The sequence below is a fragment of the Equus przewalskii genome, chromosome 19 (genome assembly GCF_037783145.1).
Source record: "Equus przewalskii isolate Varuska chromosome 19, EquPr2, whole genome shotgun sequence".
NCBI lineage: Eukaryota > Metazoa > Chordata > Mammalia > Perissodactyla > Equidae > Equus > Equus przewalskii.
In genome coordinates this window covers 3,875,391-3,898,442 of record NC_091849.1, presented here as the reverse complement: position 1 = coordinate 3,898,442, position 23,052 = coordinate 3,875,391, and the positions used below count along the sequence as shown (strand labels likewise).

Sequence of the window (23,052 nt, the reverse complement as noted above, 5' to 3'; positions counted from 1 at the left end):
AAATAAAGTACAGCAAGCTTCATGCTGCTCTATCTGCATCTTCCCTCTAGGGCGTCTGGGGACCAAGGGCCACTTTCAAGACAGTGGGCCGGAGCTCAGGCGTTCTCTGCGGCGCGGTTTTGTCTGAGCGGGCGGCAGGGCCGGGGGGGCGCAGAAGAGGAAGGGCAGCCTCTTGAGCATCTGCACAGCCCTACAACACGAGAACCTAGGGGGCTGTGCCCCGGCTCCCGAGGTGACGCTGCGCGCCCACGTCCCGCTCTGCACACCACTGGAGGCCCGGCCCGCGACTACGGCGCGAACGGGCCACGGGCCTTCTCAGGCTCTTTTCTTCTCCAGGCTGGTGTCTGTCCTAAGCAGCAGAGGCTGCTGCCCTGAGCGTGACCAGCCTGCACAGGGCAGCGGACTAGCAGTGAGGCTGCGGGAGCGCGCTCTGCCCTGGCGGGGTTGCGGAGCCACCGCGGGGTCCCCGGAATTGCCCTCTCGGCGCTCCGACCCGGCGGCTAGGGCGCCCAGATCCTCTACGGCTGCCGAGGGGCGCGGCGGAGGCCCACGCACCGCAGGAGCGACACGCCCAGCGGCCGAGGCCCCGCGCCCGCCGGCCTGCCCCCAGGGCGAGAGGAGCCAGGCCGCGCCACCCGGCCCTCCCCGCGCAGCCAGCCCGTCCCCGAGCGCGCCCCCGTGGAGCCAGCGCTCCCGGAGGGGAGCGGGCGCCATTACCCGAATGCGGCCGCGGGCCCCACCCGGGGCACGTGGATCCCGGGCTTCGCCGCCGCGAGGACGAGCCGCAGGGCGGCCCAGCCGCCCAGCGCAGCCACCATGGCTCCAGGTCGCGCCAGCGTCGGGAGCGCGCATGCGCCGGGCTCTACGGGTCGCCCTGAGCCCGCCGCGCCGCTCGGAAGCACGCATGCGCCAGGTCGCCTGGCCGCCGAGCCGGGAGCTCGGCCGCCGCGGCAGCTGGGTTCTCGCTGATGAGTGACAGGAGCGGGGTTCACAGTCCCACTCGTCCCCGGCCGCAGATTGTCTTCTCTCGGGGTGCAGCCCAGCGGGCGCCGCCCCGCCGCTGCCCGTCGCCGCCTTGCCCGGGCGGTTCCGCGAGGCCGCCGCGCCGTGCGCCCCCGGGCGGGGTGGGGCGGGGCGGCCAGGGCCTCCTCTGCGTGCTGACGGGGCGTGCATTTGCTTCTGGTGATGGGAGTAAAGCCTTTCTTCATCCCACCGCACACCCGTTAGGATAGCTGTTTTCAGAAAACTCAGAAATTCCTAAGGGTTCGCCGGGTTGCGGGGAAGGTGGGGCGCTGTGCGCCGTTGGTGGGATGTAAGATGGTGCAGTGGCCGTGGAGATAGCCCCGGGATTGCTCGAGACAGTAACATGGAATTACCGTGAGAGCCGGTGATGCCGCTTCTGGGGATATACCCAGAACAGGGTCTCAGGGGTGTGTCCCCCCGTGTTCACAGCAGCATCACTCACAAAGCCCGACGGGGGAAGCCCCACGGTCCGCTGACGGATAAAGGTGTCGATAGTGTGCACACGTCCCATGGGATGCTGTTCAGCCGTGAAAGGAAGGGGATTCTGACACCTCGCGCAACATGGATGGACCCTGAGGACATCACGCTCGGTGAACCAAGCCAGTCACACAAGGACGGACGCCGCACGATTCCACTCTTGTGAGGCCACCACGGGAGCGACGTCTGCAGAGACGGAAAGCGGCCTGGCGGGGGCGGGAGCCCGAGTTGAACGGGGACGGTTTCAGTTTTGCAAGATGCAAGGAGCTCAGCGATGTGAATGCATTAGTGCCACGAAACTACACTTAAAAACGGTTAAGATAGTAATTTTATATTTCACCACAATTTTTTTTTCTTTTCCAGACCATATAATTCAAGCTTTGTAAACATTATCTGCAATTGATTCAGTGGAGGAAAAACTGCCCCGTTACTTCTGGCTGCAGTTCCGCCTGACCTTGACTGGAAGCAGTGGCGGACTCGTGGCTACTGTCCCGCCTTGGCTTGAGCTGTTCGAGATGCCGGCAGCTTCCTTGCCTGTTGCTTTATTTCCCCTCCGGGAGCCCCTTCTATTGTAATAGTCCCGCACGCACAGCGCTTTTAAGTGTCACCGCCATGCAAAGCTCTGTTGCCTAAATATCCTCACTGTCCCATGGGAGCTTTTGAGCAGTAAAGGCAGCTTTGGCTTAAATATGGAATCTGAAAAAAATATTTATATTCTCTCAAAATAAATCTATCACCTCAATTTCCTGCATAGAAGGAAAGAGAAATATATAATATTCCAGCTGATTACTATCATTTGGCTTTCAGAAATCTTTGGTGGGGGTCAACATTTCCTTATTTTTTCCTGAAATGTTGATTGGGATTTCTTGCCGGAGATGATGAGAGTTAAAAATAATTGTCCATATGATTTTAACACCAGTTATCGTACCGGTAGTAGTCAAAAGTGGTAGCACTGTGAGGTTTTAGGTTGTTGGTGTTACACTTTAAGTACAGTCACATGCTACATAATGATGTTTCAGTCAACAATGGATCACACATATGATGGTGGTCCCATAAGATATAATGGAGCTGAAAATTGCCCATCGCCTAGTGATGCTGTAGCTGTCATAATGTAGCACAACCGCCTAGTGATGCTGTAGCTGTCATAATGTAGCACAACGCGTTACATCACGTGATGCTGGGGTATACAAACCCACTGCACTGCCAGTCATATAAAAGTATAGTGCACACAGTTACGTACAGTACATAATACTGGATAATGATAATCAATGATGTTACTGGTTTATTTACTATACTACAATTTTGTGTGTGTGTGAGAGGAAGATTTGCCCTGAGCTAACCTTTGCTGCCAATCCTTTTTTCCTTTTTTGCTTCAGGAAGATCAGCCCTGAGCTAACAGCTGTGCCACTCTTCCTCGACTTTGCATGTGGGATGCCGCCACAGCATGGCTGATGAGTGGAGGTAAGTCTGTGTCTGGGATCGGATCAGTGAACCCCGGGCTGCCGAAGCAGAGCATGCAGAACTGCTGGGCCATAGGGCCAGCCCCTGTACAATTTTTATCATTATTCTAGAGTGAAAAAGTTACAGTGAGCTAAGGTTTATTATCGAAGAATTTTTCTTAGAGATTTAGTGTAGCCTAAGTGCACAGTGTTTATAAAGTCACAGAAGTGTCCGGTGATGTCCCAGGCCTTCACATTCACTCACCACTCACTCACTGACTCACCCAGAGCAACTTCTGGGCCTGCAGGCTCCATTCGTGGTAAGTGCCCTATACATGTGCCGTTATTTATCTTTTATACCATATTTTTACTGTACCTTTTCTGTGTGTAGATACATAGTACTTGCCACTGTGTTAGTTGCCTACAGTATTCAGTACAGTAACACGCTGTGCGGGTTTGTACCTAGGAGCAGCAGGCTGTACCACAGAGCCTGGGTGTGTAGTAGGCTGCACCATCTGGGTTTGTGTAAGTGCACGCTTTGATGTTCGCACGACGAAATCGCCTAACGACGCATTTCTAAGAAGGTGTATCTGTCGTTAAGCGACACATGACTGTATACACTTACTAACTCGTCCTTTGTATCTAGCACTATTGTGCAGTTTAAAAAAGAACTACTATTTTTGTACCAGGCACCCTACGATGCATGATGTTATTTTAATCCTCACGTCAACCTTATGTCCTATTGCCCTCTCTATTTAAAGATGAAGAAATTGAGGCTAAGAGAGGTTAGGAAGCAGGCACACAGCTAAAGAGTGGCAGAGGGAAATTTAAGCCTGCTTGACTTCAGAACCCTGGGCTTGGATTACTACGTATTACAGAACTCACTGTCGTAGAACTAGCCCTTTAATGATTTCTTTGTAATCCCATGCTTCTTAAACCTTGACCATATAAACACCTATTTTTATTTACATTATTTTATAATTAGGAAAACTTTTCTTATAAATAACACACATTAAAATGTAGATCAAAATACTATTTAAACATTTTGTGAGGAAGAACTCCTTTTCTTATTCCTGAAGACCTAACTTCATATTATGGACCCAAAACAAAGATTATGACCTAACAACAAGTGGAAAACTTGCCAAGTAAGACTGTGAGAGCCGGAAGTGGGTCTTACTTACCAGCAGCAACCTTAGGATCTGAACTTCAGACTTCCTTCCTTTCGTAGTCTGTGTTGTGTAACTTAATTAATTCTGCCCAAGACTAGTGTTTTTGTGGTGCTTGGGCCTTGTGTTGAAACTCCTCAGAGACAAATCTGGTTCTTTTCAGCCCAGCTTTTAGAGAGTGGGGCTGAAGGAAAGGCCTCCGAGCCATGTGTGAAGGACGGCAGTGCTGCAGGCTCTCAGGGCAGCAAGTTTCTATCCTGAGAGCCAAGAAGCACTGTCTAGAGTTTCTCCTCTTCTTACCATCAGCCTCCTCGCTCCTGCCCATAGCAGGTGGGTGAAAGGGGGTATGCCAGTCTAAGTGGTAAGGTCAGCGGAGAATCCAAAACTGTTTCCATTATACAAGCACACATTTCAATGGCTTATGTTTGATGTATAAAATTTTATTTTAAAATGTTCATTAAAAATACCTTCCACTTTTACTTCTTAACATTGATCAATTGCTTTGGAATTTAGAGAATTTAAAACACTATTAGGACACATTTAGAAAAGAAATCACACGCAGCCCCTCAAGCAAAGCCTGGGACCCTTTCCCCTCCAATCTGCCTTCAGGTCTATGGGATCTAATTCTATGTGGCAACTAAGTAGTGCGGCCAGATATGTGTGAAGAGAACTGAGGTTCATCACTTGATAGCAGGGCTCTTCTCAACTGGCACAATTTTGCCCTTCCGGGGAACATATGCCAATGTCTAGAGACATTTTTGTTTGTCACACTGGGGGGATGCGAGGATGCGGGAACAGTACTATTGGCATCTGGTGGGTAGAGGCCAGGGATGCTTCCAGACATGCTATAATGCACAGGACAGCCCCCACAACAAAGAATTACCCGGCCCAAGAGGCCAATACGGCTGAGGTTGAGAATTCCGCTTTACAGTCCCACTTCAGGGTGTGTGTGTGTGTGTGTGTGTGTATATCTGCTGGGGCTGGAGGGGATTTAGAATCAGAACCAGCAATACAGGTATCAACCCACCAGACACCAGAATCGGTTCTGTCAGCCGGACTGACCACAGTGCACTCTTCTCTCCCGCCCTCCTGGGAGGGCCAAGCACAGTGGCATACCCTATCTGTCTAGCAAAGTGCTGGCAGTGATGCTAGATGGCCCGGTCAGCTTCAGTCTTCTGGTCTTCTAGTTGTTTCATTCATTCCTGGGTTTCAGGTTGGCTTTGAAAGGTTGAGCTGCTAGAGGCACAATTACCAGACTCTGAAGCTGTCCTTTTTTTTTACATCATAGCACACAGCAAAAAGTGAAAATATTTCTACAGTACCCTGGGGTAAACTGAGGAAGCTGCTCAAGAGTGATCAGCCCTGAGTCATCGCCAGGGGTCAAGAGCTAATATTCCCTGCATACGTGCTCCCTCTTCAGGGCACACAGGTTGGGAAAGTGCATTAAGTATCAGAATGCTATGAAAGAACTTAAAAACTTAATCAAGAATTTTTGTAGTCATCACAATTAGTAGCATTTCCTTGCAACAACTGCCTGGGAAATTCTGCTATTTTTGTTCTCCAGTTTTCCCCCTTTTAGTACTCCTTCAAATCCCTTCAGTTAATCTATGGAGTGGATATTGCATGTAATTCTTGAAACCTGTAGTGACTGATAGAACAACGGATACTGAAGTTAACAGATCCTATAATTTTGGAATGAACTATGGTTGTGATACAAAAAAACCTATTTGAAGAGAACTTACAATTTTACTGTACTTTGATTGTAACAGGAGCCTAGATGGAGAAGAGAGCGCAAAATAAGAAAGTTGATTTATTTTACATTCTGGGAATTTTTTTTTCTTGCTCCAACAAAACTCCAGGAAACTGAATGAAGAGCATAATGGAAAGTTATGGAATGAAGTGAAAGAAAATGATCTTTCTCAAATATCTCTTCTGATCCTTTCAAAAGCCAGTGAGGCTTCTTTTTTGACTGGGCCCTAGCCATTAATACGTCTTCCTGTTTAGTAGGTTGCTTGCTATAGATTTCCTTTCCCGTTCTGCTATGAAATGCAGGGGAATAACTTTTATACAACACAGAAACCCCATCAGTGAGGAAAGAATTCTGAACAGTTTGAGGCAGTACTCAGTAAGTGGGTTACTCAGTAAGTGAAGAGGTTACTTCCTGGGGCCAGCCTGGTGGCACAGCGGTTAAGTGCACACATTCCGCTTCGGCGGCCCAGGGTTCACCGGTTGGGATCCTGGGTGCAGACATGGCACTACTTGGCACGCCATGCTGTAGCAGGCGTCCCACGTATAAAGTAGAGGAAGATGGGCACGGATGTTAGCTCAGGGCCAGTCTTCCTCAGCAGAAAGAGGAGGATTGGCAGCAGTTAGCTCAGGGCTAATCTTCCTCAAAAAAAAAAACAAAAAAAGAGATTACTTCCTGCTGCCAAAGCCCCTTCCAGAGTCAGTACTGGCTGATGTGTATCAAGTGGTTCAGAAGGTCTATTCTTGAACACTGGTGGAGCGCGTAGGCCAGCTTGCCCACTGTGGCCCCCTTGTTGCCTTCCCTCATCAGCCACCTTTGCAGCATCTGGTAAACCTTCTCTTTTAGTCCGTCTCGCTCATAGTCATGGTCAATCTCATCAATCTGAGATTCAGTGAAGCTCAGCTTACGGGCACAGTTTTTCCAGTGCTTTCCCAGATTTTCCCTGACTGGGTCCAGGTGTTTATCAGTCAGACTAGTCATATTATCTGCCAAATAGAAAAGAACAGAAAGCATCAAGCTATAACCCATTTGAACATTCTAGCTTCAAAAACCTGTATAAAGCATTCTAGGAGACAGTGAAAAAGAGAACTGAATTCCACAGTTGTCGAGTCATTGGATGATACTTTACGTGTCTGCCAGCCCATGTGGAGCTTTGCTGTGCAGGGAACCTCTTCTCCTAGCAGATGCAGCTCCGCGCCACAGCTGATGGCTTTGGGAACAAAACCCTTGCTTGGCTACTAGGCTGTTCTATCCAACCTTAGCCAGCAGTCCTGTTTATACTAGACCTTTCTGAGGTAAAGGGGGAAAACACCATTTTTGCTCCTCCTGGGCATTTTCCACTTACATCTGGCCAGAGTTAAGGTCACCCAACTCCTTGACCCAAAAGTTTACTTTCCTCTTAATCAAGGAAACCGAGCCCATGAGGTGTGAACTCATTCAATTACAATGCCTTCTCCTTGTCTTCAAGGGATGAGGTAGCTATACTCTTGAAGGTCTATTTTTGGCTTTGTCCCTCCCCTGCCCCACGGGCCGTCCTCTCTGCTCCTACAGCCATAACCTCTTTCTTTCTACTGGTCCTTCCCCTTAGGCCTTCATAAAAACAATAAAAGGAAACAGATGGCTTGATCCTCATCCCAACTCAGGAAGCTGAATATAAGGAAAGAGACATCTCATTTTCCCCCTCAGCTTCCATCTTTCCTCAGCTCCCCACAGTGTGGCTTCTGCCATCACCACGGACATCAGCAGTCCAAAACCTCCCAAGGTATTTCCCTAGTTTTGTCAATACCTGTCGGAGCAGGACCCTGGGTTTCAACAGATTCTCAAAGGTACCCTTGTCACTCCAAAAGTGAGGAACCTCTGCTCTAGGTATTTTAAAGACTATCCTTCAAATGGGTTAGTTCAGGGATTGACAACTGTGGCCTGTGGTGGCCCGCCTGGCCGGATGCCTGTTTTCGTAAACAAAGTTTTATTGGAACTCAGCCACGCCCATTCCTGTACATATTGTCTTGGGCTGCCACTGCACTACAATGTCAGCTGAGTAGTTGAAATAGAGACCTCGGGGCCAGCAAAGCCTAAAATATTTATTATCTGGCACTTGATAGAAAAAAATTTGCCAATCCTGGGGTTAATTAGAAAGTTGTGTTCTTAAATCACACTGTTTTGGCCTCATGACTACTATTCCCAGATTGTATTTTGGGACCAATGCTATGAGCCTGGAGAGTAAGACCCTATAAGAGGAAGCCCTCTTATGTTCACAGAGGTGCTGTTGAGGGCATAGTCTTCTATCTTTTACAGAATCCCTTTTGATGAGGACCTGAGGAAGCGCTCTCTCCTAGGACTGAGTGGTGATATTGATGATGATGATGATATTGTTTAACACTTTTATAGCTCTTACTATGTGCTAGTCAGTGTTCTAAGCTCTTTATACGTACTGACTCATTTATAATTTTCACAACAAATCCTTAAATATAATTATCTCCATATTAAATATAAATAAATTACAAAGGAATTACATTTATGTGGGAATTACAGAGATACATGTGGGAAACATGGGACAACTTTCAGGGAGAATAAGCAGAGAAATTTTAGGATTCCACTATATCCCTCTCAACAAGTAAGAAAGTTCAAGGTTGCTAGACAATGGGTCCTTAAAGGGTATCTTACCAAAGATATCTTGGTACTTAGAAGCTGGCTCTTGCTTCAGGTTCATGTATGTGCCGTCCAGTAGTTGGGAAGTCATTCCGCCAATCTCCATATAATTATAGTGTCCAATCTGAATGCCAGTGCTGTTGCAGATGGTATACTTTGCAGACTCATCTGAATAGAGAGAAACACACAGCTAAGTACATCTAGATTGAAAGCAAGAGGAAAAAACCCAACAAGGTAAAGGGGAAAGGCTTTACTCCAAATGTTTAAGTTAAATTATTTATGCTATGACACCCTTTGAAATTTTCTTCTTTAAAATGTGGCTAAACCACCTCACATCCATTAGGATGGCAACTATCAAAAAACCCAGAAAATAACAAGTATTGGCAAGCATGTAGAGAAATTGGAACCCTCGTAGGCTGCTGGTGGGAATATAAAATGGTGCAGCTACTGTGAAAAACAGTATGGTGGTTCCTCAAAAAATTAAAAATAGAATGACCATATGATCCAGCAATTCCAGTTCTGGGTATATACCCCAAAGAATTTAAAGCAGGAGCTTGAACAGATATTTATACACCCATGTTTATAGCAGCCTTATTCACAATAGCCAAAAGTGGAAGACACCCAAGTATCTATCAACAGATGATGGATAAACAAAATGTGATCTATATATACAATGGAATATTACTCAGCCTTAGAAAGTAAGGAAATTCTGACACATGCTACAATGTGCATGAACCTTTAGGACATTGTGCTAAGTGAAGTAAGCCAGTCACAAATGGACAAATACCATAAGATCACTTATATGAGGTCCATAGAGGAGTCAGATTCCTAGCGACAGAAAGTGGAAGGTTGGTTGTCAGGGGCTGGGAAGAAGGAGGAAAATGGAATTATTGTCTGATGAATACAGACTTTCAGTTTTGGAAGATGAAAAGAGTTCTGGTGATGATGGTAGCCCAACAATGTGGTTTTCGTCACAAATGGTATTCTTTGGCCTATATAAGATAAGAAATAAAAATATCCAAGACTTATTTCTTACCTTCAGAAAATAGCAAGTACGTAAAAGTATATAAGCAGATACTGTTACATCAGAGATTGGGTAAAATGGGAATACTGTGATTCAGGTCACAGTGGAAATGCCTACTTGTTACAAGAACCTGTAACCTAACACTTGTGGGCAGCTGCTGTGAATCCTACCCAAACTGAAATATGCCCGGGACAAGTGGTCTGATGAAGACTATTCCATGGTGGCAAGTTGCCGCTGAAGACTCCAAACAAAGACTCCTTTGTTACCTTATAGACTACAACAGACCTAATGGCTGCTTTATTTTCAGAAAAATAAAAAGAAGATAAGGTCGTGACTGAAAGGTCTGTTTACCTCTTGATGGGAAGGAGATGAACGGAATGGTGGGTGTGTTTCCCAGGAGGTTGGTCTCAGGCACTGGAGTTTTATGCATGCTTGACATATGGCTTGGATTTGCCCCATACCTAGCTCTTGGACCTGCTGTTCCCAGATCCAATGGTCTTGTTCCAAAACCATGTGGACTATATGATCCATTGTGCCCGTATGATACGTGGGGTTGGCTGGTTAGCCCCGTTGGTTGGTGTACTGCATTAGCATGACTGTTTGCACTGGGATGAGTTAGGCCTTTAATCCCTGAGTTCTGAACATTATCATAAGGCCTCTGCTGTGCAAAAGGGTCATGGGAGACCCTTCGTCTCCTTTCCTCCTCTCTATTGTAAGCCACGTTCTGTCTGGGTTGCTGTTTTGTCTGCCTGTCCATGCGGCTGCCATAAAGATGGTAGTTGGCTTCCTCCTGGAGTTTACTCTGCAGGCTGAGCTCATTCTCCTCTTGCTGGTGCTCTGAGGCGGGAGCAAACCAGGACTCCTCCACGGGACCCATCCCGAGTCCCTGGGAACTGTGCAGCGAACTGGGCTGTTCTGTGGCTGAGAAGAAATGATCAACATTGGAAAGAGTTTCATGAAACATTAAACAGTAAAATGAAACCTGAGCACCATCATGAAGCTGTACCTCCGACAACATCCTGAAAGCTTTGAGAACAAGTAAAAGCACTTACTAGATGGTCCTCTTCCTACAAGTTATATAGATAATAAGTGGGAGCTCCTGCCTGGCAGTGAGAAGGCACTAGGGAAATTATAGCAAGTGACAGAAAAGTGGGTGTCGGAGGAATGACCCAGGAAGAAAGGGACTCGTGCTGGAGCAGAGAAGGTGGTTGCCTCCTTGGTGTGATGCAGGGCTGCAAAATAAGAACAGCAGCAGCTCTGTGCTAAGCACCCTCCATGGATTTCTCATGCTTTAAAAGCCCTGTGAGAGTAAGAGCAATTATCATCACACTTGGATGGACGAGGTTTACAAGAGGCGAAGTAATTTGCCCCAGATCAGGGTTAATAAGTAGCTTTGACATCCTGTACGCTGCCTTCCCCTTTGTTACAATGAAATCCCTGCCTGAAGCTGGACGCACCGCTCTGCTTGTGCTCTGCATCCAGTCACCTCTGACCTTCTCAAACACTCTGCTCCCACATATGTCCCCTTCTTTTTCCTGAATCGTCACTTTCTCCCTAGCAGACATATTAGGTCTCTTATGCCAAAGATACTTTATGACTTTGATATACACGTTGCTACTTAATATTTCAAATATACGTATCTTGACTCCTGAATATATTATAAACTCCTTTAAGGTAGGTGTTACATTATATGGCTTCTTCCGTTTCCCATATGGTCATGAATAGTATTTTAGAAAGTAGAGGGAATGAATGAGCAACTGATTTTCAATCGTAGTATGTTACCTGAATTTGACCTGCTTGGAGGTATTGCTACACAATCAATTTGGAGAGACTGCATTCTCTTCACAAGCGCACTTTGGTCTGGATACTCTTTCTATAATTAAGAGCATAAATACACACTTTAGTATAAATAGCAGAAAATAGTTCCAGAAAATTATTATAAGAATGAATCTTTTTAGAAGGTAGAAATTTCACATAGCTCTTAGAAGCTGTAAATATTTTTAAAAAAAATAAACATTTTTGGAGTCACCCTGGTGGCAGAGTGGTTGTTTGCTCACTCCGCTTCTGTGGCCTGGGATTCACAGGTTCAGATCCCGGGTGAGGACCTACACACTGCTAATCAAGCCATACTGTGGTGGCATCCCACATACGAAATAGAGGAAGATTGGCATAGATGTTAGCTCACTGACAATCTTTCTCAAGCAAAAGGAGGAAGACTGGTAATGGATGTTAGCTCAGGGCCAATCTTCCTCACCAAAAAAAATAATAAATGTTTTTCCCAAATAGCCAAAACAATCTTTAAAAAGAACAAAGTTGGAAGGCTCACACTTCCTGATTTCAAAACCCACTACAAACCTACAGTAATTAAGGGGCCGGCCAGGTGGTGTAATGGTCAAGTTCACACCCTCTGCTTTGGTGGCCCAGGGTTCGTGAGTTCAGATCCCGGGCGCGGACCTAGCATTGCCTGTCAAGCCATGCTGTGGCAGCATCCCACATAAAATAGAGGAAGACTGGCACAGATGTTAGTTAGGGCCAATCCCTCCCCTCCCCCAACACCCACAAAGCTTCATTAATCAAAACAGTATAGTATTGGCCTAAGGACAGACATATAGACCAATGGAACATAAAAGAGAATCCAGAAATAAACCCTTGCATATATGGCCAATTGATTTTCAACAGTGGTGTCAAGATCATTCAATGGGGGAAAACTGGATATCCACATGTAAAAGAATGAAGCTGGGCCTTTATCTTTCAACTTATACAAAAATGAACCAAATGGATCAAAGGTCTAAGCTTAAGAGCTAAAACTATGTAAGTATTAGAAGAAAACAGGAGAAGAGCTTCATGACATCGGATTTGACAATGATTTCTTAGATACGACACCAAAGGCACAGGCAACAAAATGAAAATAAACTGGACTACATCAAAATTAAAACCTTCTGTGCATCAAAGGACACTATCAAGAGAGTGAAAAGACAACCTACAGAATAGGAAAAAAATTGGAAATCATATGTATCTGATAAGGGATGAATATCCAGATTATATAAAGAATTCAACAAGAAAAAACAAACAATCCAATTCAAAAACGGGCAAAGGACTTGACTAGACATTTCTCCAAAGAAGATACACAAATGGCTAATAAGTACATGAAAAGATGCTCAACATCATTAGTCATTAGGACAGTGCAAATCAAAACCACCATGAGATATATACCACTCCACACTCTTTAGAATGGCTATTATTAAAAACAAAACTAAACCCACAAACTGAAAAGGGTCGGTGAGAACGTAGAGAAATTGGAACCCTTGTGCATTGCTGGTGGGAATGTAAAATGGTACAGCTGTTAAGGAAAACAGTTTGATGGTTCCTCAAAAAGTTAAGCATAGAATTATCGTACAATCCAGCAATTCCACTCCTAGGTATATACCCAAAAGAATTTACCTGAAATATCCTGAAAGCAGGGACCCAAAAAGATACTTATATACAATGTTCATAGCAGCACTGTTCATTATAGATAAAAGGTGGAAACAACCCAAGTATCTATCAGCAGATGAATGGATAAACAAAATGTGTTATATCCATACAATGGAATATTATTCAGCCTTAAAAAGGAATGAAATTCTCATACATGCTACAAAATCAATGAACCCTGAAAACACTATACTAAGTGAAATATGCTAGACACAAAAAGACAAATATTGTATGATCCCACGTCTATGAATTACCTAGAACAGGTAAATTCATAGAGATAGAAGGTAAAATAGAGGTTACCAGGGCCTGGGGAGAGGGAGGAATGGGGAATTGTTTAATGGGTACAGAGTTTCTGTTTGGGGTAATAAAAATGTTCTGGAAAATAGATACTGGTGATGGTCGCACAGTACTGTAAATGTACTTAATGCCACTGAATTATACACTTAAAATGGTTAAGATGGTAAATTTTATGTTCTGTATATTTTACCACAATAAAAAAAGAAGCCTTTTCCCCTATAGGAGTAATAATACTCATTAGAGAAAATATGGAAAATGTAAAGAATTATACTTAAAGAAACCTACACAGAGTGCCTTCACTCAAAGGAAAAATTAACATTTTGGTATTTCCTTCAAGTTTTTTTCCTAATCATATTTGCATTTTGCTCTTAACAGAAAGCCTGCTACATAGATAGGTGGTCAAAAATATTCACTGAATGAATATATGAGTGATTTGGGAAGAGAATGACAGAAGACAGTAATTATGTACATACTTTGTAGCATTTTGTTTACTGCTTTTTACTTAATATGATAAGCATTTTTATGTTAATTTGTGAAAGCAATTTTTTATAGTTATTTTTATCACACAAAATATATAAATACAAATTCCTTTTAAATGACTCAAACTGTGCAGACTCCACACAGAGCAACATTTCAATGTCATTCTTTCCAGCCCCCACTCTCTTCCACTTCCTAGAGGTAATCCTTATCCAGAGTGTGTTGTGCATCCTTTTTTTCTCTCTCTAGGCATTTGCATATATATTCTGAAAATAGACATATATATATTATTTAACATCAAAAGGATCACATTCTAAGTATTGTATTTTTTTTGAAGACTGGCACTGAGCTAACATCTGTTGCCAATCTTCCTCTTTTTTTCCCTCTCCAAAGTACCAGTACCTAGTTGTATATCCTAGTTGTAAGTCATTCTAGTTCTTCTATGTGGGATGCCACCATCAAGCATGGCGTGATGAGCGGGGTTTGCCTCTGAGGCCAGGATCCAAACCGGTGAACCTGGAGCCACCAAAGCAGAGCACGCAAACTTAACCACTTGGCCACAGGGCTAGCCCTCTCAGTATTGTTTTGTGACTTATGTTTTTACTGACAACAAGCCTTGAAGATATTTCCATGTCATTATATGTTAGTTTCTACCTCTTTCTTTTAAACGGCTACAGAGTATTCTGTAGTTTGTATGAACCATAATTTAAGGCATCTACTTATGGACATTTGGGTCATTTCCAATTTTTTACTCTTACAAATTAAGGTGCAAGGAACTCCTGGAGCTACATCTTTGAGCATACATGTGAGTAGGATAGATTACTAAGAGTATAATTGCAGCAAAAGAGATGTGCTTTTAAGGGTTTGATAGATGCTTCACCTTCAACTTCACCGATTTACACCCTTACCAAGACTGCCCGTTATTCTGCATTGTCACCAACACTTGATATCATTAGTCTTTCAAAAATGTCAATCAAATGGATGACAAATTATAACCAATTCATTTTGCTTTTCTCTGCCATTGAGGCCAAATATCTTTTCCAAAGTTTGTTGGTCAATGATATTTCTTCTTTGAATCATCTGTCTGTATTCTTTGCCTATTTTTTCATTTGGGTTATTTTTTGTTTTTGATTTGTAGGCACCCATGATATATTCTGGATGTTAATCATTTGTTAAACACAGTGAAAGTATTTTCTCCTTTTCAACTACTTTTTACTTTCACGAGGTCAAATACAATAATCTTTTCCTTTGTCTCACGAATTTCCTGTCTAGCTTAAGAAATATCCATAGACCTGATTTTGGACTTGATAGCAGACACAGCATGTGTGCCCCTCAAATTCCTCTTCAAGGAAGGATTTGCTGCTTGGTTGCAAGGAGTTCAGTCAGTAAACAGACTCCAGCTGTCGGTTCCTTCAGTCTGCTCAGCTGCCACGGGCTGTCTCACTCAAGGCACTCCCCTCCTGGAGAGCCCACACTCAGTGACCAAGACAGGTAAGGCTGTAAAGGCCTGGCCATTTCCCACCAACATGGGACAAGCCCAAGGGGCAACATGTGCTCAGAACTCCACACCTGCCAGGTTGCCAAAGAGCTCTGTCAGGCATGACTGCCCTTTGACTTCTTCCTCTGCTCATTCCTTGCAGCGCAATCTCCATCTCAGGGGCTCCTTCTGGAGAACCCAACCTGCAAAAAACTATTCTCTCCTATTATCTATTTGATCCTTGTTCTATTACTGAACTGTTTTAATTTCCTTCTTCAAAATTTTCTTGGCTATCTTTGTACATTTTTTTCTTTCACATAAACTTAAGAATCAGCTTGTTGAGTTCCATAAACAACTTGGTTGGGATTTTAATTAGGACTGCAGTCCGTTTATGAACTACACTGGAGAGAACTGGCAGCTTTGGCGTATCGAGTGTCCCCATCCCTCACCACACTCCACCACTTGTTCAGACTTCTCTGTCCTTCAGTGAGGTCTGCCATGTGTGCCGGTCTACAGACAGGCAATATTACCTCTTTGCATTTTAATTTACATTTCCTTCATTACTAGTTAAGGTTGTGCACTTTTTTGGTATGTTTATTGGCCATTTAAATATTCTATTTTGTGAAATGCCCATTTAAATATTTCATTCACTTGTTAATTGGTCTATCTTTTCCTTGTTGATTTATAAGGTTTTTCTAGATGGTATGTACTCAAGTGCTTTGTCAGGTAACGTGTGTGCCACACTATCTTCTCCCATTCTGTGGCTTGTCTTTCCATTCTTTTAATGGTTTCCTTTGATGAATAAAAGCTCTTTAATTAATCAAATTGATCAATTTTTATTATTAAAGTTAATGCTTTTGTGTCTTAGTGAAGAAACCATTCCCCACCCTGAGGTAACAAAGAAATTCTCGTATATTTTCCAATAGCTTTATAATTTGTCTTTCACATTTATGTCAGTGATCAACCTGGAGTTGGTTTTTTGTCTGCACAAGGTAGAGTCCAATTCCACATTTTTTCCCCATGTGGATACCAAACTGTCTCAGTAGCATTTACTGAAAAGATCATCATTTCTTCAGTGCTCTGTAGTGCCATCTCTGTCAAAACCAATATACGTGTGGATCTGTTTGGGGGCTTTCAATACCCTTCCAATTGCCTCTGTCTACTCTACACCAATAACATTCTGTCTGAATTAGTACAGCTTTACAATAATTCTTGATAAGAATCTGATAAGGCAAGACCTCCCTCACCCCTAGTCTTGTTCTTCTTCAAGAGTATCTTGGCTATTCTTGCTCCTTCTTTACCTGTCCATATGGATTTCAGAATTAGTTTGTCAAGTTCCAGTTCCCCCACCCACTTACATCTTCTTTTTCAAGTTTGGGAATCAAGGTTATGCTTGTCTCATCAAATGACTTTGGGAGAGTTCCCTCTTCTCTATTTGGACAAATTTGTATAAGATTGGGATAATCTCTTCATTGAATATTTGACAGAAATCACTGATGAAGCTTTCTGGTTGTAGAATTTTCTCTGTGGGAAGATTTTTGATCACTGATTCAATCTCTTTTAATGGTTACAGAAATATTCAAGTTTTCTATCTCTGAGTTAGTTTTGTTAAGCTATACTTTTTTTTTTAGAAATATGTCCATTTTCTCTAATTTTTAAAATTAATTAGTAAAAAGTTGTCCATAATATCTTCTTAATACCATTTTGATGTGTGCAGAAGCTGTAGTAATGCCTCCTTATTCATTATTTCAGTCTTCACTCTGTTTTTCTTGATCAATCTTAGTCAATTTTATTAGCCTTTTCAAAAAACCAACATTTAGCTTTTTTGATCCTCTATTAGCTGTTTTCTGTCACTAATTGATACTCTTTTCTTTATTATTTACTGCTATTTTCTCTAGGTTTATTTTGCTAACTTCATCAAATGAATGCTTAGCTAAATAATTTTTAGCCATATATATATACACATACACACACATATACATGTATATATATTTTATAGTATTTTAAGTATTTCATTTGCTCAAATTTGTTAATCATATTCTTCAATTCTATAACCTTACGGATTTTTTTTGTCTATTTGTTCTATCAATTAAAGAGAAACTTGTATTAAAATCTCCAATTATGATTGTGGATTTGTCTATTTCTCCTTTGAGTTCTGTCAATTTTATTTTGAGGCCATGTTATTAAGGGCATATACCTATTTAAACCTGTTGTTATCTTCCTGGTGAACTAAGCCTTTTAACATTATGAAATATTCTTGACTGTTTGTAGTAATGCTTTTTTATTTTCTTGGTTTGCACTGGTTATCTCCCTTCTATAGTGTAGGTCCCTCGAAAGTGTGGCAATTCTTGACTTTCTGACTTCTTTATTTATTCTTGTATTTTAAAATGTTTCTGTCTGTTTTATTTACAGTAGTCTCCTTTTCATGCTTATTGCGGGATGCTGCTGTAGGACTCATACAGTACGTCCTGAGTGTGTATTTAGGGGAAATCTTTGTTCCTTTTGGCTGGTTAGTTGATAACCAGTCTCTTTGTTTTTGCTGGCAAACATTCACCCTGAGCTAACATCTGTTGCCAATCTTCCTCTCTCTCCTTTTTCGTTTTTCCTCCCCAAAGTCCCAGTACATAGTTGTATATTCTACTTTTAGGTCCTTCTAGTTCTTCTATGTGAGGCACTGCCACAGCATGGCAACTGACAGATGAGCGGTGTGGTTCCAGGAGCAGGAACCAAACCTGGGCTGCCAAAGAGGAGTGCACCCAACTTTAACCACTAGGCCATCAGGGCTGGCTTGGTAACTGGTCTTTATACCAAACTCACTGCTTCAAGCCCAGGCAGATGTTGCTCCCATCTGTTGCTTAGCACAAGGGAAATGGGAGGAGGAGCCAACTTTTATAACTGGCACAATCATGTCTCCCAAAGGACTGTCCCTGCCAACACCCCAGGTGACCATACTGTTTCTTCTATACATTGATCCATGACTTGTTCCTCCAATAATTCTCCTTCAGTGTTATGTTCTGGGTTAGCACTTTTTTCCCTTTACATGGTCTTAGCAGATGTAATTCTGTTGGCTTTCTATACTTTGAGAACTCCTCAAAATGACTGATCCACCTATACTACTTCCCATTATCTTCTAGTGACATTGTACTTTTGTTTTCATATTGCTATATATATTTTCTCCTGTTTCACTAGTTTTGGTGGATGAATGGGTCCAGCATGCCAACTTGATATCTGCATAAAATTGTTAATTCTGTTGTATGCAGTTACCAAGCTAGCTTACCTCAAATCTCAGCAACAAATTATATTGCTTTTGTTTTCATGCTTGATAATAGATATGCTTTGATATGTTAAGATTTTGACCACCTGTTGTAACAACCTACCTTTAAACTCTTCACATCTTCTTCTACATTTTCTTCTAATTGATCTAAGTAAAAAGGCCTGAAGTTTTCTTCAATGCCTATATGAAAAAAACAGTACTTTAAGTTTCTTAAGTACTTGCTACAATAAAATTAAAATATCAGTAATCTATTATTGAATTACTTATCTTAATCTGTCTGCAAAGTGGTAAAATAAAAATGTAAACACCAAATCCCTGTCTTTGACAACGAGACTAACAAAACGAATAACTAGGTAGACAGAACAAGGGTTAGGATAACAGTGGAAACCAAGGGCTCCTGCCTGATAGCATGTAGTTTCTCTGGCTGTGGCACAAAGCCCTGTCTATGTGGGTTCATCTCCAAGTGAACAAAGATGGGTGGGTTCCTTGTTTCTGTCACTCTGGCATCAGATTATTATAGGATGGGAGACTCAGAATAAGGATTTGGTGTAAAGAGTCAGAGCTGTTAGCCTTAAAAAAAAAAAAAGGCAACTTCCACTTCTGATAAGATGGAGATGTACTTTTCCTTATTTCTTCTGCTAAGTACAATAAGAACCCATAGATATTATATATAAAACAAACATAAGGAGATTCCGAAAGGAGGAGAGATGACAGCTCGGGACTTGGGATCTGAGGAAGACAGAGCAGCGAGATCACTGTGTTTTCTTTTTGCCTCAAGGATCCCAGACTTGGAGCTGAAGAAGCTGGCAACCCAACAAAAAAAGCCATCAAAAGCCTATTCTTTCTAGCCAGAGGACTCAGCAAAGGGCAGCCTAGCAAGACAGAAAATCTTTGGTCAAGAACTGCTGTACTCCAGCCAAACACCACAGAAAATACTGTGGCCCCACCCTCACCCCTACTAATGAAGGCCAAGTAGGAGCTGAGACTTCCAACCGCGTGGGACAGCAACAGTGCTGCAACACCCCACCAGGGTGATGTCAGAGAAGGCCAAACAGGAAGCCAGGGCTCTCCTTCCTGCCAGATGGCAACAACCCCCTCCACTCTTGTGGGGTCAGTGGACTATGAGGCAAACTAGACTTGCACCCTGATCTTGCAGTAATAAGACACCTCTTCCCAAAGTGTCAGAGGAGGCCTAGTGGAGAGCCAGGACTTTCACCTCCATTGGGGTGTCTATGGAGTCCATATGGACCCCAGTGGAACCCCCCCCCCCCACCAACCATAATGAGGACAGGTGTCAATAGGGCTGAGTGGGGAATCTAGATTTCTACCTCCACCTGGCATTACCAAGTTGCAGCCACCCTTCTAGTGCCAAAGCAGTGTCAGAAAAGGCAACTAAAAGAGAGGCCTAAAGAAGATACAGAATCTCAAAATATAGTAAAACAATTTATAAGTTTCGATAGAAAAATCACTCATCATCAGAAAGATCTCAAACTGAAAGAAAAAAGACAATCAATAGATGCCAACAGTAAGATGACAAACATGTTAGAAGTACCTGTCAAAGATTGTTACAGTGCCGCAATAAAAGCGCTTAATTAACGGGCTGGCCAGCAGCACAGCAGTTAAGTTTGCACACTCTGCTCCGGCAGCCCAGGGTTCGTGGGTTTGGATCCTCGGCACGGACCTACACACCACTCATCATGCTAGGCTGTGGCAGGCATCCCACATACAGAAAGTAGAGGAAGGTGGGGCTGGCCTGGTGGCATAGCAGTTAAGTTTGTGTGCTCCCCTTTAGCAGCCCAGGGTTCACTGGTTCAGATCCCAGGCGTAGACCTACACACCGCTTATCAAGCCATGCTGTGGCAGGCATCCCACATATAAAGTAGAGGAAGATGGGCACAGATGTTAGCTCAGGGCCAATCTTCTTCTTCAAAAAAAAAAAGCTTCATTAAGCAATTAAGAACAAGTTTGAAAGAAACAAAAAAGTAAAAAGTCTCAGCAAAGAAATAGAAGACATAAAAGAAATTTCAATAAAACTTTAGAACTGAAAAATATGATAAACCAAAATAAAAAGCTCAGTGGGATGAGCTCAATAGCAGAATGAAGAAGACAGAGAAAAGTCAGTGAGCTAAAAGAAAGAACAACAGAAATCACCTAATCTGATTGAGAGAGAGAAACTGAGAAAAAAAATGTAGAGAGTCTCAGGGACATGTGGGACTACAACAAAAGATTTAGTATTTCTGTCATCAGCATCCTGGAAAGAAAGGAAAAAGACAGTGGGGCTGAAAAAGTACTTTACGAAATAATGGCTGACAGCTTCCCAAATTTGGTAAGAGACATAAACCTACAGATTCGAAAAGCTGAGCAAAACCCAAACAAAATAAACCCAAAGATCCATACCAAGATAAATAATAATTAAACCTCTGAAAAATAAAGAGAAAGAAAGAATCTTGAAAGCAGCAAGGTACACCTTACTTATAAGGGAAAAAACCAATTCAAATGACAGAGGATTTCTCAACTGAAACAATGGAGCCAGAAGGAAGTGGCACAATATTTTTTAAGAGCTAAAAGAAAGAACTGTCAACCCAGAAGCCTACACCCAGCAAAAATGTCCTTCAGGAACAAAGAAGAGATCCAGACATTCTCAAGGGAAGGCACACTAAGAGAATTTGTCCCCAGCAGACACACCCTAAAAGAATAACTAAAGAACGCTAAAGAAAAAGGCAACGATAAAAGACACCTTGCAACATCAGGGAGGAAGAAATAACACACGTGGCATAATAAAAATTACTATCTGGTCCTTCCCCAGGTTTGCTTGGTTCACAGTAGGGAGCTCCCCAAATCCCTGAAACCTCTTAAGTGACAAGAATGTCTTTTCTATGGTGATGAGATGGCTCCTGGCTCAGGGTGGGAGGGGGAAGGCTAGACACCTTCAGGATGGAGGCTGGTCACCAGGAAGACCTAGCCATGATTATAGGGTTGGAACTTTCAGCACCACCCCCTGACCTCTATGGAGGGAAGGGGACTGGAGAATGACCAACGATTTAACAAATCATGCCTACCTAAGGAGCCTCCATGAAAACCTCTAAACAATGGGGCTTGGAGAACTTCCGGGTCGGTGAATACACTGAAGTGCTGGAAAGTGGCATGCCTAGAGAGAGCACAGAGGCTCTGTGGCACACCCCCCAATGCCTTGCTTTATGCATCTCTTCCATCTGGCTGTTCCTGAGTTGTATCCTTTATAATGAACAGTAAATGTAAGTAAAATATTCTCCTGAGTTCTGTGAGTTGTTCTTGTAAATTATCAAAGCTGAGGGGATGTTGTGAGGACTCCCAAATTCATGTTTGGCTGGGAAGAGGTATGGGTAGCCTGGGCACCCTATCTGCATCCAATTTCTGAAGTGGGGACAATCTTGCAGCAGGACCAAGCCCTGAAACCTGTGGAGTCTGACGATGACTCCAAGCAGTTAGCGTCAGAATTTAACTGAATTCCAGGACACCCAGTTAGTGAGACGTCTGTCAGAGGCAGTATTACAAAAAAGACACCACAACACAATAATCAAAAAAATGAGTAAATATAATAGGCTTTCCTTCTCCTTTTGAGTTTTCCAAACTATGATTGACAGTTGAAGCAAAACTGTAACATTCTCTGATGCATTCTAAATGTGTGTAGACAAAATATTTAAGGCAATTATATACAGGGAAAGGTAAAGGAAAGTAAAGAGAGTAAATTTTTTATACTTCACTCTAACCAGTAAAATAATGACATCAGTAGACTATGATAAATTATGTAAAAATAATGTAATACCTAGAGCATCCATTAGAAAAACTATACACAAAAATACAATAGATAAATCAAATTGGAATTCTAAAAAATGTTCAAGAACCCACAAAAAGGCAGGAAAAAGAAAACAAAGAAATGAAAAACAGAAAGAGCAAACACAAAACAAAATAAAATGGCAGATATGATCCCCAACATATCAATAATTACATTAAATGTAAATAGTCTACAAACACCAATCAAAAGACAGAGATCGGCAGAACAGATTTAAAAAAGTGACCCAACTATATGCTGTCACAAAAAACTCACTTCACATATAATGATTACAGGCAGCTGAAAGTAAAAAGGGAAAGATATATCATGTAAACATTAATAAAAGGAAAGCAGGGTAACCATATTAATACCCAATAAAGTAGACTTCAGAGCAAAGATTACCAGAGACAGAAAAGGACATTTATATAATGATAAAAGGATTGATCCACCAAGACAGAGCAATCCTAAATGTATATGCACCAAACAACAGAGATGCAAAAGACGATAGAGCTAAAAGCAGAAATAGACAAATTCACAATTGTAGTTGAGGGACTTGAACACCCCTCCCTCAACAACTGAAAGAACAACTTGACAGAAAGTCAGTGAAGATACCGAAGAACTCAACAATACCATCAACTAACAGGATCTAATTGGAATTTACAGAACAATCCACCCCATAACCATAGAATACCCATTCCTTTCAAGTGCCCACAGGACATA

At 42.7% G+C, this 23,052-nt stretch overlaps 2 protein-coding genes and 1 long non-coding RNA gene across 20 annotated transcripts in view; 1 reads left to right on the top strand and 2 right to left on the bottom strand.

Moving 5' to 3' along the window:
* BPHL (biphenyl hydrolase like) overlaps window positions 1–3,879 on the bottom strand; it is a 32,333-nt gene extending 28,454 nt beyond the window's left edge. For both annotated transcript variants that reach the window (XR_011529854.1, XM_070584990.1), the window contains exon 1: window positions 718–3,879. Coding sequence is in view for 1 of the 2 variants with exons in the window: in XM_070584990.1 (XP_070441091.1) it covers window positions 718–1,208 (491 nt within the window). In the remaining variant the exon portion in view is untranslated. The remainder of the gene's footprint in view (window positions 1–717) is intronic.
* Window positions 1,680–21,789, top strand: LOC139077385 (uncharacterized). Of its 2 annotated transcripts, XR_011529855.1 has the most exons (4): window positions 1,680–1,814; window positions 2,877–2,961; window positions 15,043–15,261; window positions 19,300–20,470. It is a non-coding gene; the product is annotated as an uncharacterized lncRNA (long non-coding RNA). The 2 variants fall into 2 exon arrangements; XR_011529856.1 differs by lacking the exon at window positions 15,043–15,261 and having other exon boundaries at window positions 19,300–21,789.
* RIPK1 (receptor interacting serine/threonine kinase 1) overlaps window positions 4,525–23,052 on the bottom strand; it is a 40,008-nt gene continuing 21,480 nt past the window's right edge. For all 16 annotated transcript variants that reach the window (XM_070584974.1, XM_070584976.1, XM_070584987.1 and 13 more), the window contains 5 exons: window positions 18,625–18,701; window positions 11,308–11,398; window positions 9,877–10,446; window positions 8,517–8,669; window positions 4,525–6,838 (listed from right to left, as the gene is read on the bottom strand). In XM_070584974.1, the coding sequence (XP_070441075.1) occupies window positions 6,552–6,838; window positions 8,517–8,669; window positions 9,877–10,446; window positions 11,308–11,398; window positions 18,625–18,701 (1,178 nt within the window). In that variant the 3' untranslated portion in view covers window positions 4,525–6,551. The remainder of the gene's footprint in view (window positions 6,839–8,516; window positions 8,670–9,876; window positions 10,447–11,307; window positions 11,399–18,624; window positions 18,702–23,052) is intronic.